The sequence below is a fragment of the Crocuta crocuta genome, unplaced genomic scaffold (assembly GCF_008692635.1).
Source record: "Crocuta crocuta isolate KB4526 unplaced genomic scaffold, BGI_CrCroc_1.0 scaffold479, whole genome shotgun sequence".
NCBI lineage: Eukaryota > Metazoa > Chordata > Mammalia > Carnivora > Hyaenidae > Crocuta > Crocuta crocuta.
This window is the reverse complement of record NW_027531875.1, coordinates 931207-945263: the sequence shown is the minus strand read 5'-3', so window position 1 is coordinate 945263 and position 14057 is coordinate 931207. Positions and strand designations below refer to the sequence as shown.

Below are 14057 nucleotides of genomic sequence, written 5' to 3'. Positions count from 1 at the left end.
CCCTTCACTCCCAGCCCCGCTCATTCAAAGCCGGGCGCGCGCTCCGTCGCAGCCGCCGTTGCCGCCGCGCAGCTGCCATGGCCTCTCCCTCCTCGGAAAACACTCCCCCGGCCCCTCCTACTTGGCCCTCCAGGAAGGCGGTTCTTGGTGGTCTCCGGGCCCTCACTTCCGCACCCCGCTCATGTCCTGTCTGGTCCAATAGACAAGAGGCTGCGGGTCCGGCGACCGGGCTAAGCCAATGAGCGCCGGGGGGCGGGGAGTGCGGTGGCCGGCGTGGCTGTGGCAGAGGCTTGATTACCGGCAGGTTCTCTGTGACCGCTGCTGGCAGTACGGACTGTTCCGTCGCAGAAATCCCAAGTTCCTTCCGTGTTGCCCTACTTTCGGTGCAGAGTACCTGTGCTCCAACCAAGTCCCTTTTCGTTCTACCTACAGAATCCCCCTACCCGATGGGGTCAAGGGAAAGCAATATTTATATTAGACTGGGAAAACGGGGGGAATTGCGGCTGTCTCAGGGTCACTGGCTGTCGGTAGGCCAGATCTCAGTCATTCCTCCACTTTAGGGGTGCGAAACATTTAGTTTAATTCAGGACGTAGCGTCCTCCAAGTAGTTTTTTTTTATTATTGAATTTCCTTTAATTAGAAGTTTGAAAGTGGCACTTAATCTTGCCCCTGCATTCCTTCGTCGCTTGCAGCGCAGGCTAGCCATTCTGCCAAACTAAGGTTTTCTTTCTTTCTACGGTTCTCTCTTTGAAGTCCGTTTTTGTCCTGTATGCTATTAAAAGGCTAGGGCTCTTTGCTTGTTGTTGGAGAGGGACCCTCAGAAAACTATCTGCTCCAGTATCTCAAAGCGATAGTTTATATGGTCAGAGGCTGAAGCAGTTCGTGGTTTGGTTTGGTCTGTTTTTTTTTAAATCTCTTTTCTTCTACAACCATTTTTCTTTAAAAAAAATTTTTTTTAATGCCTTTATTTTATTTTGGAGACAGAGACAGAGAGCGAGAGGGGGAGGGGCAGAGAGAGAGGGAGATACAGAATCTGAAGCAGGCTCCAGGCTCTGAGCTGTCAGCACAGAGCCCGACTCCGGGCTGCAACCCACGGACCGGACCGGGATCATGACCTGAGCCAAAGTCAGCTTAAAGGACTGAGCTTCCCACGCGCCCCTACAACCATTTTTCTCAAGTCTCCTAACGAGCACTCACCTACCCACTTACTTTGTGAGTACCCATCCCACTCCAATCTGAACCACACTTCTTTAAATTTAACTTGTTTATCCCCAAAAGAGAAAGAGAATGTTTATAACCCTTGCTCTAGAATGATTGTATGTAACTTTGGATACATTATTTCACAGTTTCCTCATCAGTAACACGACCATAATGGGGTGTCTCTCCACTGGATGGGAGACTCCAAATGTGGGGCCACGATCAGAATCAGTGGAAACCAGTGGCCCTGAAGGTGAAAAAATGTATTTGAGGCAGAACAAAAGAGAAAAAACTTTATCGAATACACCGCAAGGGAGCCAGGGGACAGCACATCAGAGGAGAGGCAGAGGGAGAAAGAGAGAATTTTAAAGCAGTCTCCATGCCAGAGCATAGAGTCTGACATGGGGTTCCATCACAGGACCCTGGGATCATTACCTGAGCCACAGTCAAGAGTCAGATGCTCAACTGATTGAGCCACTCTTGCATCCCTGGGACTGTTTTTAAAGGGGGAGGGGGAGATGGGGAGGCATGGCAAAGTACTGAATTCTCCCTTTTTGGGTAACTGTGCCTACTTGTAAGTAGCCCATTGGTTAGTTAGGGCAATGGATATTTTGAGGTGGAACCCCTGATGGGCCTGTCTGTATTCAGCCAGGGGGTCTCCGTGGGCCATTTTTATACTCCATTGCTCAAGCCTGTTTGCCTGAAAACAGCCTGTACACACAATAGTGCTCACTTCGTAGGATGGCTAACGGTTTCAAAGCTCCTAGGGCAGAGCCTGGCACATGGCAAGCAAACAGTAGCTATTACTGCAGCAGCTGCTGTTATACTGCGAGTGCACTATTTCCTCATCTTTCCCAGTTACTATACCTCCCTAAACCCACTAAATCCTCTGCAGTCTTCTAAACACCTATTCTAAACTGAATCTCTTCAAATGCCTAAATCCTAATAATTCAAAATCTCCAAATTTTTCTTTTTTTTGGATTTCCCTAATCAATAATCCAAAATAGCCTACATCTTGACAAAAACATATTTTCAAAATGTTTTTTCTTAGACATATATCTTTGTTTCAAACTCTCATATCCCTGTGATTTTTTTTTTTATTATTCAGGGTTTCTTTTTTAATTAAATTTGCCATTTCCAAATGAAATAAAACAAAAGGTGTATATTTTTCTAGAAACAACTAGTTACTGAATATTCCTTTTCCAACACAATAACAAAATAAAAACTTGTTAAAGATTGCAAACTTAGTTTGCTTTAAAAATATCTGTGAAATAATGTTTAAAATCATTTTTAGTCGTTGAGTAGGAATTCCATAATTGGGAATCATAGCTGCCAATAACTTGGGATCTTGCATGGGGACCGTCTCTTGGGAGTGTGCAATTTTCGGTCCTGTCTTCTGCACAAGGCTTGGGTGGGGTGGGGATAGGGACCACCAAATGTCAAGCGGAGGAACTTAATAAGGCATAGACGTGGTGTATGAAAAAATTTCTGAATTGCCTGTGCTCTGTGGGTTACAGTTAATTCTACCTGCTCTGTGTTCAGACCATTTTGCCCATTTTGAGACTTCTGATTTGCCCCTGCCCAATCGCGAATCACCAGCTTGATTTATTCCCTTTTATCAGCTTTCAGCTCACCATTTAATCTCCCAGTTCAGAGCCTTTAGAGCCTTTGTTGTTCTGAGTTCTCCATGTGGATCTGAGTAGTGTTTTGTCAACTGACCTCGCATCCCTGCCCAGGAGTTAGGGCAGACCGTGCAAACACAGCCCGGGGTTTCCAGATCTCTCCAGCCCAGTTCTCTGTCTTTTCACTAAAGGGATGGTTTTTTTCCTCAAGCATAATTTTAGACCTGCTGTTCTGACTTGGACTTTAATGGCCTTTTATTAATGAGCAGCTGTTCGTGGTCGAATACAGATTATAAAGTCACATTCATTTCTCAATCAAGCAAAACAAAGCCTTGCGGCTCACAGAGTGACAGTTTTGAATAGATACGTTAGAAAGCAAAGGATTTTTTGATGATAATCTTAATGGATTCTTTTATTGATCTTTCTATTCTAGAGAATTGTGCTTGCTTTCAAAATAATACATTTTAATGTTCTGGAAAATTATAACTTATTTTTTTAATATCCATCATCACCATTTAATATATAGGATCAGTTACTTAATAGAGAAATCAAAAAGTCTGAAGCAGCTTTTTTATTTTCTGTTAAAGGAAAGTTGACTTTCTGTGAAGGATTTAAATATTTTCCATCATAAATATTACTATAGTATATCTACAGTTGGTAGTAATTTTTATTGCTAAATACAGGAAAACCCAAAGTTTAAGAACAACTTAAACAAGTTAACCTTTAGAAGAGGCCTAGATAGGAATAGAGAAAAATAATACATGTTTTTATTAGAATTGGATTCAGGGGCACCTGGGTAGCTCAGTCAGTTAAGCAACCCACTCTTGATTTTGGCTCAGGTCATGATATCATGGTTGTGAGACTGAGTGCTGCATTGGGCTCTGCATTGAGTGTGAAGCCTGCTTAAGATTTCTCTCTCTCTCTCTCCCCACCCCCCACTCCCCTCTCCCTCTGCCCTTCTCTCCCACTCATGCTCTCTGAAAGAAAGAAAGTAATCTCTTTCATTTTATCAAATGAAAAGATACTGTGAACTCTTCATTTCTGTGTTCCAATAGTGAGGTTCAACAATATAAAACAAGAGAATTGTTATTATTGCATAATAACAATACAATAATTCTCCTCTTTGGCGAATGTCCATGTTGTTATTAGAGCTATAATATAGTTCAGCTATATTATGAGTTAAGTAGACTTGATCTGAGCAGATCTGGCAACATAAGGCCATTTATTATTTCTAAGGGTAAATGTGTTGTGATTCACACAACCAATATAAAGTAACAGTTTATAACACGATCTGTCTCGTATGTGAATTGAAAACTTAAAAATGAAACCACACTGAACCAACAATGAAAGCCTAATTCATTCAGCTATAGCATGATGGACAGTATGACTTTAGCCTTGAACACTTTTGAGTTTTCCTTATCTGCAAAATTAAATTAGTAATTCCTGCCTTATAGGTTTAACTTGCAAAGTAAGTGGCATAATGTATGTGGAAATGTATTGGAAACAAAGCAATAAGGTCAATGGAAGTTTTATCATCTTTAAGTCTAGCAGAATTTTCTTTCAGCTCACAGCAGGGCATCATGCTTCCAGGAAAAAGAAGAGTGAATTTTCTGTTACCAGCAACCAGAAATAGACATGTTTGTTAGGAACACATAAAAAGGGGGAAAGAAGAAGGAATGCTAAGTTTTAAAGTTACATTCTGAGTACATCCCTCAACTTCTTTGCCCTTTTGATTTTTTTAAAATTTTTAATGTTTATTTTTGAGAGAGAAAGAGAGAGAGCGTGTGAGCTCAGGGAAGGGACAGCGATAGAAGGGAACACAGTATTCTAAAGAGGCTCTGTGTTGACAGCAGAGAGCCCGAAGTGGGGCTTGAACTCACAAACTCATGCAAGATCACAACCTGAGCTGAAGTCAGATGTTTAACAGACTGAGCCTTCCAGGCATCCCCTGCCCTTTTGATTTTAGAGACAGAAGGTGAAGGGTGTCTGGGTGGCTCAGTTGGGTTTTCAGCTCATGTCATGATCTTGCAGTTCATGGGTTTGAGCCCCACATCAGGCTCCAGGCTGACAGTGCAGGGCCTTTTGGGACTCTCTCTCTCCCTCTCTCTCTCTCTGCCCCTCCCCCACTTGTTTTCTCTCTCTCTCTCTGTCTCTCTCTCCCCCTCAAAATAAATAAAAACTTAAAAAAAAAAGACATAAGGTGCAAACAGCTGTTACAAGGAAAGTACCCACAAGTCTACCCTCTCTGTGCTTTTTCTCACTACTTCTGGGATATTTTGCTCATAACAATATTTGTTGCCAATTTTTGTCCATTCTTTCATCTCAGTGTCTATTGTTTTAGCACACCAGAATTCTCATAATCATCTAACTAGTCTTTGTATTTATTTTATTTATTTANAACCGCAAGATCATGACCTAAGCGAAAGTCGGATGCTTAACCGACTAAGCCACCCAGACGCCCCTAGTCTTTGTATTTTATTTTTTTCTTTCCTCTAAGTTAGCTTGGTACTTTGCTGTATGATTAATATAAATATTTTTAAAGCTTCTTCACAATAAAGTTCCTTTTCAAAACAGAGATTTGCTGTTGTCCGTCAATTCAAATTTGCTTGGAAGGACATGTGTCTTGATTGTTGCTTTTTAATCTCTTCATTTCAAACTGCTGTTCCTCGATNAGTCGGACGCTTAACCGACTAAGCCACCCAGGCGCCCCTCAGCAATTCTTGTTAAAAACATTTCTCTGTATATGCTATACATTTCATATGGTGAAAGTTACCCATCTCCTCACCATGAGATATGTTTCTTCCTATAATTTTTATTTGAAATTAAATCTTTTATAAGTGAGATTAAATCCACGTTATAATCATAACAGGAATTTTCAATATAAAAATATATTTACTCTCTTCCTAGGGAGAGCTTACATACGTAAAAGATCATCTGCCTAAATAAATTACTCTAAAGAAAAGCCAAAGGAAAATACTCTTGCCACATAACTAGACACACAAATATCTTGCTCAAAAGGAATTATTTTTTTCTGCTCATAGGCTCTGAGCCCATTACCATAGCAACCACAACTAGTGTTGTCTAACTGGATATGAATTTTACACACTGTTATTTGAAATGTTAAGGCAGTAAGTGAAGATAAAGTGCAATTTCTGTAATATTTTGGAGGGATTTCTTTATCTGAAAAATCTGGTACAGGAAAAGTTTCATTGTGCAGCCTACCCATTTGTTAAATGAAACAGTTTATTCAACACTGACCATCAGCACAGTGTGTGCTAAACATGTTAGAGAAGTGAAAAGCGTAAAGAACACTTAACCTGAATGGACTTCTCTAATAAAATCAGCTTGTCATGGGTAAACAGAATTCCTGAAAGAACAGTTTCTTCATTGAGAGTTCTCTAATTTTAGAATAATCTGATTGTAATAACCAGAGTAGGTCTATCAGGACCTGTAAGACAGCTAGAAGCTTATTAAAGCTGGTCATGTTGCCCACAAGTATTCAAATACCTACGGTAACCCCTACAGCAGTTACTTTTCTTTTTGGTCTTACACGTGTGTTTGTAGCTACTCTCCAGAGAGGTGAGCGTTTCTTTCGTTGGAAGTTGAACACTTCTTGGCAGCTGGTACCAGCCAGAGGAAGCTGAAAATGCCCACTGATGAGCATGGAAGAAAAGTGTGACGGTTCACCTGTTTCAGGTAGACTTCCTAAACCAAACACATAATGGATTCAGATCAAGGCTTAAGCATTTATGTTTTGGAGGATACAGATAATAACTTCAAAGATATATGTGGTATTTTAAATTATTCTCTTGCCCTGGTTATCCCTGCCCATCTCCCTGGACGGGAAGGATTAATTCCCTGTTCTCTTGTTCCTTTCAAGCATCTTCTGAAACCAGGTGATACATCATTTAGGTTTAGGATTTCTGTCAAGTAACAAGGAAATCCTGCAAGGGCAAGGGCTGGTATAGGGCACCATATTGTCGGGGACTCAAGTTCCTTGCAGCTGAGTGCTCCAGCCCCCTTCTGCAGGGGCTGGCCTTTGTCTTCCTGGTCCAAGGAGACATCTTGCTCCACGCATCAGAAAAGACAGAAAAGGATGAAGAAAAGACAAAGGGATGCCCAACAGCCGGCTTTTAAGTTCCTACAATATCACACAAGATTATTTCTGGTTTTATAACACCGCACAAAAGGTGGTCATTCCTAATGGCAAGGGAAACGGGGAAATAGTCTTTATTCTAGGTGGGCCTGTGCCCAGCCTAAGAATCTACTAATTAACACTCACAGTGTTTACCACATGCTAGACCTTGTTCTGGTGTAATAAGAAGCCTAATGGTTTATTGGGCCAGACATTGACATGAAATAGGCAACATTAGGATAATAAAAATAGTAAGAGTGGCTACCATTTACTACCTACCACCTGTTAGGCACTGTGTTATTAAATTCCATATACATGCTATCATCGGTCCTCAAATACCACACTGCAAGGTAGATATTTTCCACATTTTACATGTGAAGAAACTGAGAATAAGAGAAATTAAGAACGTGCCTGAGGCCATAGAGGTCATAAAGTATAAACCTAGAATTTATGTCTTGGACGTAAATGTGTTTTACAAAAAACTTCAGAATGAAACACTTTCCAATGGTTGATGAAAAGTGAGAAGCAGTGGAATGTTGGCACTTGGGTCCTGGAGGTAGATTGAATCCCAGCTTTACCACTGGAAGCTCTGTGAACTGGGGCATTTTATTAAATCTTTTTAGGTTTCAAAAGTGTCCTCATCTGGAAAAGGGGACAATGACTTCATAGGGTTATTATAAGGAAAGAGTCCACATAGAACACTCAGTAGATGTCTGACACATAGTAAACATGTGGTGAATCTTTATTGTTATTGTTAGTAGTAGTAGTAGTAGTCTCAATTTTTTTAATGTTTATTTTTGAGAAGGGGGCAGAGACAGAGGGAGACACCGAGTCTGAAGCAGGCTCCAGGCTCTGAGCTGTGATTATAGAGCCCCGTACGGGGCTCAAACCCATGAACTTTGAGATTATAACCTGAGCTGTAGCTGGACGCTCAATCAACTAAGCCACCCAGGAGTCCCAGAAGTAGTAGTATTCTAAATAGCACTCTTTAGGATAAAATGGAGAAGAGCTAAAAGTAGATGGACCATCTGGAAGTCATTGCAATAATCAGAGGTGATGGAGCTTAGAAAAGAGTAGAAACAGTAGTACAAGATATAAACATTTTACTTATCAGAAATATAGGAAGATATTCTTATTCTCTCTTTTTAAAATTTCTTATTTATTTTGTTCCTTACATTAAGCAAAGTGGGAGCATCATATTTAGTTTACGAATTTTTTACATCATGGATAGAACAATCCTAATATACCAGTAAATACATTAAAAAGTATTTCTAAAAAATTAAAAATGAATTTGTAAGACAGCATTGTTCAGAGAAACATTACTTTTTAAAAGGTGGCCAGCTTATGAACGAAGGCTATTTAAAACCTTTTTGTCTAGGATTCCTAATAGCAATGACTCCGACATCAATCCATTGTGTGCCCCAAACCTCTGGGAACCCCTATTAAGCTTCCATGAGCCTAGTTAAAATCCTTGTCTCTTGCTTTGGCATTGGGAGCTAGTACATTCACTCCTTCCCCTTTGTAAGGGGATTCTCAGCATAGCTATTTCCACAAAACCTGCTCTCCAAAAATCCTCCTCTAATCTACTCTTCTGGGTTACCTGCTTTAAAAGGTTGTACATCTTTGTTTGGTACACCCCCTTTTAAAATGTGTCCTAGCCAAAAATTCTATTTTAATACCTAGTTAAAACTGCATCCCTGGGACCTACAAAATAAATCCAAGCGCCTCTGATGGCATGGCACAGAGCACCGTTGTCTCTCCTTCCAGCCTTGCTTGGCGCTGATGTTCATGTCAGATTGGTCCTCCAGTAACGTCAGACTGCTTGCTGATTTCCCCACATTCCATGCTTCACTTGTCCATTAAACAGCAAATCAGGATCTACTGGTGCTAGATGTTTTGTTAGATGGCAGAAGACATGCTGGATAAGGAGTGCCCTGCCTTCAAGGAACTCCCCATCTACTGGTGTTCCAGCCTTTGTTCTTGCCGCCACACCTTCTGCCAGGACTCTTCCTTCCTTGGCTCCTCTCATGCTTTATTCCTCAACACTCATCTCAGGCATCATCCTCGGAAGCTGGGCATCATTGACCTCCTTCCTCACAGGATGGCCCCTCCCCCCAGCCAGCACCCTCTGTCTGTAGTCCTCACACACCATACTGCCTCAGTGTTACTCTTTCCCAGGTCTATTTCCCCATCTACCTTGTGATCTGGTAGAAGGTAGAGACAGCATCTTATTCCTTGTAGTCTTCTCACTAGAATGCCTCCTATCTAGTAAATGCTACATAGATTTTACTAGATCCATAGAGAGATAGATAGATTTGACTAAATAGATTTGTTCAGTTTGACTGAACAAAACACCAAATTTATACAAGATACTTCGATTTGCTACTTGGTAAATGTTTATTATTTTTGTTAAGCAATATTAACAACGATTTGGGGTAAATATACTAGGAAATGGTATACAGAAGAGAAAGGTCTGAGATTTGTTGAATGTTCTCAGCTGTTCCTAATGCCTTGTTAGTGTTACTTGCTGGAAGGTAACTTTTCTGAGCATCAGCTCTTCTTGCTCTGGACATGGCTACAATACCTTTATTGAAAGTTCTTCCTTAAAATTAAGCAGTTCCTTTAGAATTTTCTGAGTAAAAAGTACAATTTTTATAGCATGGGAGTTTTTGGTTAACTTAGCCTACACTAATTATGACTTTTTTTTTTTGCAATCTCTTATTTTATTCTCTTGAAAGTAAGTATTTCTTGCGCTACAGTATGGGGTTGAAGGAGGTCCCCCTTAGTCAAGGCATTTTGAGTGGTAAGAGTGGTAAGCAGAGATAATTTGGACTTGTACCAAAAGTTTGCTCCAGAGACAACAACCAAAACTCTTAGAAGAGTAGCCAGGGTTTGGCAGGCCTAGAAATCCAGAACAACCTAGAATTTATGGGATTACTATAGATCTGAAAATCAGCAACTTTGTCTGAAAAAGGTATTTAAAAAATCTCATTTCTCCAAAGTCCTAAGAAATTAGGATGGCTGGGATCATCGGAAATCAGAGCTTCACGAATGGGTAGAAGAAGTCAGATCCCCCAGGTCATACACAAATTCAAAATGCTTCCAATCTGATCTAAAAGTGGGTAAGTCAAACTAGATAAGCTCCTGCAACCACAGAAAGGACTCTGATTTGTAGGTACAGCAACTTGGAGGTGGCATATCTGCTTCCAAATCAAAGACTTCTTAAAGTTTCTTTTTAATGAAATAAGAACATATAAGTATAAGGAATCAAAAGATTTATATTTTGAAGAAATTTGATTTTTGTGATGAAAGCTAATTAGTACATTATATATATTATAAAAATATTTTTAGCTTATTTTCTTGAAAATGCTGTAGACTTTTTCTTCTTGCGCAACAGAATAGCTCATAAAAAGCAGCTCTTGTATTTTTGTTTCCAGCCTGTTCTTCAGAACAGCATGTTAGTTGCATCCTGAAAAGTGAAAACAATACAAATATATATATTTTTAAGCAGCAGTAACATCTAGTGTGGTTTAAAATATGCTTCATTCATTTACCATTTCTAATATTTCAGTGGACTGGTTAATAGGGCAAAAGCAGTATTAAAAAATTAGTATTTCAAAGTTGACCAATGTACTGTTAGATTCAATAATGCACTCTTTTTGTGGAACTGGGGAGAGAGAATAATGGTGCTTAAACTTCATATTTTTCACATTCAAGCTGCCATCTTATTTAGTGGAACTTCTTGATTTTCTTACAAATAGAAGTGTTAATTCAGAATGCAAAGCTATAAAAATGCCAGCATTTCATTTCATTAATAGTTGGTATGGTGTGAATGCACCCCACCCCCCAAGTTCCCATGTTGAAAACCTAACACCCAATGAGATGGTATTTGCAGGAGGGGCATTTGGGAGGTGCTTAAGTCCTGAGGTGGAGCCATCATGATGGGATTAGTGCTCTTATAAAAGAGACCCCCCAGAGCTCCTGAGGCCCCTCTACCCTGTGAGGGCACCATCTGTGACCTGGCAGTGGGCCGTCACGTCACCACGCTGGCGCCGTGATTTCAGACTTCCAGCCTCCAGAACTATGAGACATAAATTTCTGTCATTTATAAGCCACTCAGACTGTAGTATTTTGTTATAGTTAGGACAAGACTAGGACAATGGTGTTCAAATCATCTTATGTTGCAACTGAAGAAGGACAAATTACTGAGAGATTATTTAGTAGCAAATGAGAAGAGGTTGATTAACTTTTCTATCTGGGGGAAAAAAGTCCTAAAGAAAATGCCAAGAATAGAGGCGCCTGGGTGGCTCAGTCAGTTAAGCGTCTGACTTCAGCTCAGGTCATGATCTTGCGGGTTGTGGGTCTGAGCGCTGCGTCCGGTCCGGTCCTGTGCTGACAGCTCAGAGCCTGTAGCCTGCTTCAGATTCTGTGTCTTTCTGCCCCTCATCTGCTCATGCTGTCTCTCTCTCAAAATAAATAAACATTGAAAAAAAGAAGAAAATGCCAGGAACGATATCATTTACTAATGACTTGAAGATAGAATTTTCTGAGTTTTATATAATCCCAAAGGTTTCAGGACCAGGCAGGCTGAAAGTCAGTAAAGATAATTAGCAAACAATACATTTAATGGGTAAATACAAAATGCACAGAGATACCTGTCAAGCAGTACCTGTCCTGCTGTTGTAAAACGGACAACTGGTTTTGGCTTCTATTAGAATTCTGGCATAAAAATACAATAACTTGTGTGCTGATCATTTAACTCTTGTCCCTGAGCTCTAAACCCACTCTTCCATATTCAGCTATAAGAGGCCAGGAATGAGTCTCTTCAAACCACACTTCTCCCTTGACAGCTGCCTCCTAATTAATTTCTGCCATTAAGAGGAAAGATCGGATAATTCCTGTTTGATCATGGTTCTTGAAACCCCAGCCTCCACTTTGCTCTGCTACTCCCAGAGCCAGCCTCAATGTGCCCCTTCATCCTGAGCTTATCTATGTTTAAATTTAAATTCTAGTCCTGGCTTCTATTACTTGAAATTCTTCAGGATCCTTTTAAATAATTACCCCATCTCAAATTCTTCTTAAAACCTTTTTTGTATTTTGATTTTTACTCAAATAATAAGAATCTAATTAGGTATCTTAAACTTAGAATATTTATCATCTTTTGATGTTTGGAGATATGTATTAGTTCTGTATAGATCAATACTGATTTTTTAAGTTTTATTTTTATCAGATTAAAATTTTAACCATTTTTATTTAATTAAAATAATTTTTAATGCTTATTTATTTTTAAGTGTTTTATTTATTTCTGAGAGGGAGAGAGAGAGACAGCGTGAGCAGGGGAGGGTCAGAATGAGAGAGAGGGAGATACAGAATTCGAAGACAAGCTCCAGGCTCTGAGCTAGATGTCAGCACAGAGCCCGACACAGGGCTTGAACCCACGAACCGTGACCTCATGACCTGAGCTGAAGTCGGTTAATAACCATAACCGACTGAGCCACCCAGGCGCCCAATGCTTATTTATTTTTGAGGGAGGGAGGGAGGGAAAAGGGGAGAGAGGGAGAGAGGGAGAGAGAGAGAGAGAGAGAGAGAGAGAGAGAGAGAGAGAGCGCATGAATGAGGAAGGGGCAGAGAGAGAAAGGGAGACAGAGAATCTAAAAAAAGCTCCAGACTCTGAGCTGTCAGCACAGAGCCCCACATGGAGCTTGAACTCACAAACCGTGAGATCATGACCTGAGCTCAAGTTGGGCACTTAACCAACAGAGTCACACAAGCACCCCAAGTTTTAACCATTTTTAAAGTGGACAAGTAGCATTAGGTATGTTCACACTGCTGTGCAACCAATCTCTAGAACTGTTTTCATCTTCTTAAGTCTTATCAGTATTTTTTATGTGATGCTTTTATTTCATTAATCTGTCAGAAATTCTTCATCATTCCTCTATTAGATCAACTGCAAACTGACTAATACCTGCCAATCTAAGCTTTTTACTATTTGTCTATAATACCTCAACTCAACATTTCCCCTTATGTTGGCAGGCAGGATTTATCCCCCTTTTAAGATTTAAAATCAATTAAACCACATTTTTAGTACTTATAATAAATGTGGTGTGTGGTCTTATCTTCTGAGTACTCACAGTTTTTTAGTAAGGAAGGTAGATTTGAATATGTGTAAGTTTAATGAAAGTATTCACAGGAAAGGCTATAATAATGGTAAAAACAAAGCATAACTGGAGAACAAGGGAGAAGATAATCCGTTGTTAGAGAAGATAATCTCTAATGTATTAGAGAGTGGGAAGGAAGGGAAACCTGGTCGAGGAACTGGATTTTCGGCACGGCCTGGCAGCATGCCAGGATGGAGAAAGCCCAGATGGAGGGAATGTGTAGGATGGCAAGAATCTTTTCTAGGAATGATTTGGCACAGGAGGCAGGCTTCAAGACAGACTTTAGGACCTCTGGTCTTGATTATGATTTGCATGTAGTAAGAAATCTTTGAGGAGTTGACATGACAAATCACTACATGACCCTGTGCTTTAGGAAGATAAATCTGACAGCTATGTGGAGGTTAGGCTGAAAGTGAGGAGTTTGGAAGCAGGGAATTCAGGAGGCTACTGTAATAGGTCAAGAAAGAAGGAAAAAAAAGAAAAAGTTGTGAGTGGAGCCCCCAAGGCTTTAAAGGATGAACAGACCTGTAACATTATGGATGGACATAGGGCACCTTGAAGGGACATGGAACTAGAAGGAAGAGACATGGAGCTTGAAGGAAAGAAGCCTAAGAACTATCAACCTGAGAGATGAGAAAGATGACATTGGCATTAACCAGGGTGGGTACCAGGAAGAGAAGCATCTTTGGAAGGGGAAGATGAGGAATTCCATGCTGAACATGGATAGCTGAAGATGTCTATTTTCACCTTCACTTTTTTCTTTGCTCCTATCATGTTCTTATTCTGGAGCACCCTTTCCTTCATTTCCACATTTTAGTCATTTCTTTATAATCCTGTCTGTAAAGTGCTGCTGATAGGGTGACACCAGCAGTTATCCCTAATCATTGTATCCCAGAGGGACCTCTCCATTCTTTGAACCTCCCTAACAATCACTGTCTCTGCCCA

The 14057-nt window shown here is 40.3% G+C and overlaps 1 protein-coding gene across 1 annotated transcript in view; it reads right to left on the bottom strand.

Moving 5' to 3' along the window:
- Positions 1–8129: 8129 nt before the first annotated feature.
- Positions 8130–14057, bottom strand: part of PKHD1L1 (PKHD1 like 1) — a 149037-nt gene continuing 143109 nt past the window's right edge. Inside the window, exon 77 of the mRNA XM_077772932.1 lies at positions 8130–10423. Coding sequence (XP_077629058.1) covers positions 10413–10423 — 11 coding nt within the window. The 3' untranslated portion in view covers positions 8130–10412. The remainder of the gene's footprint in view (positions 10424–14057) is intronic.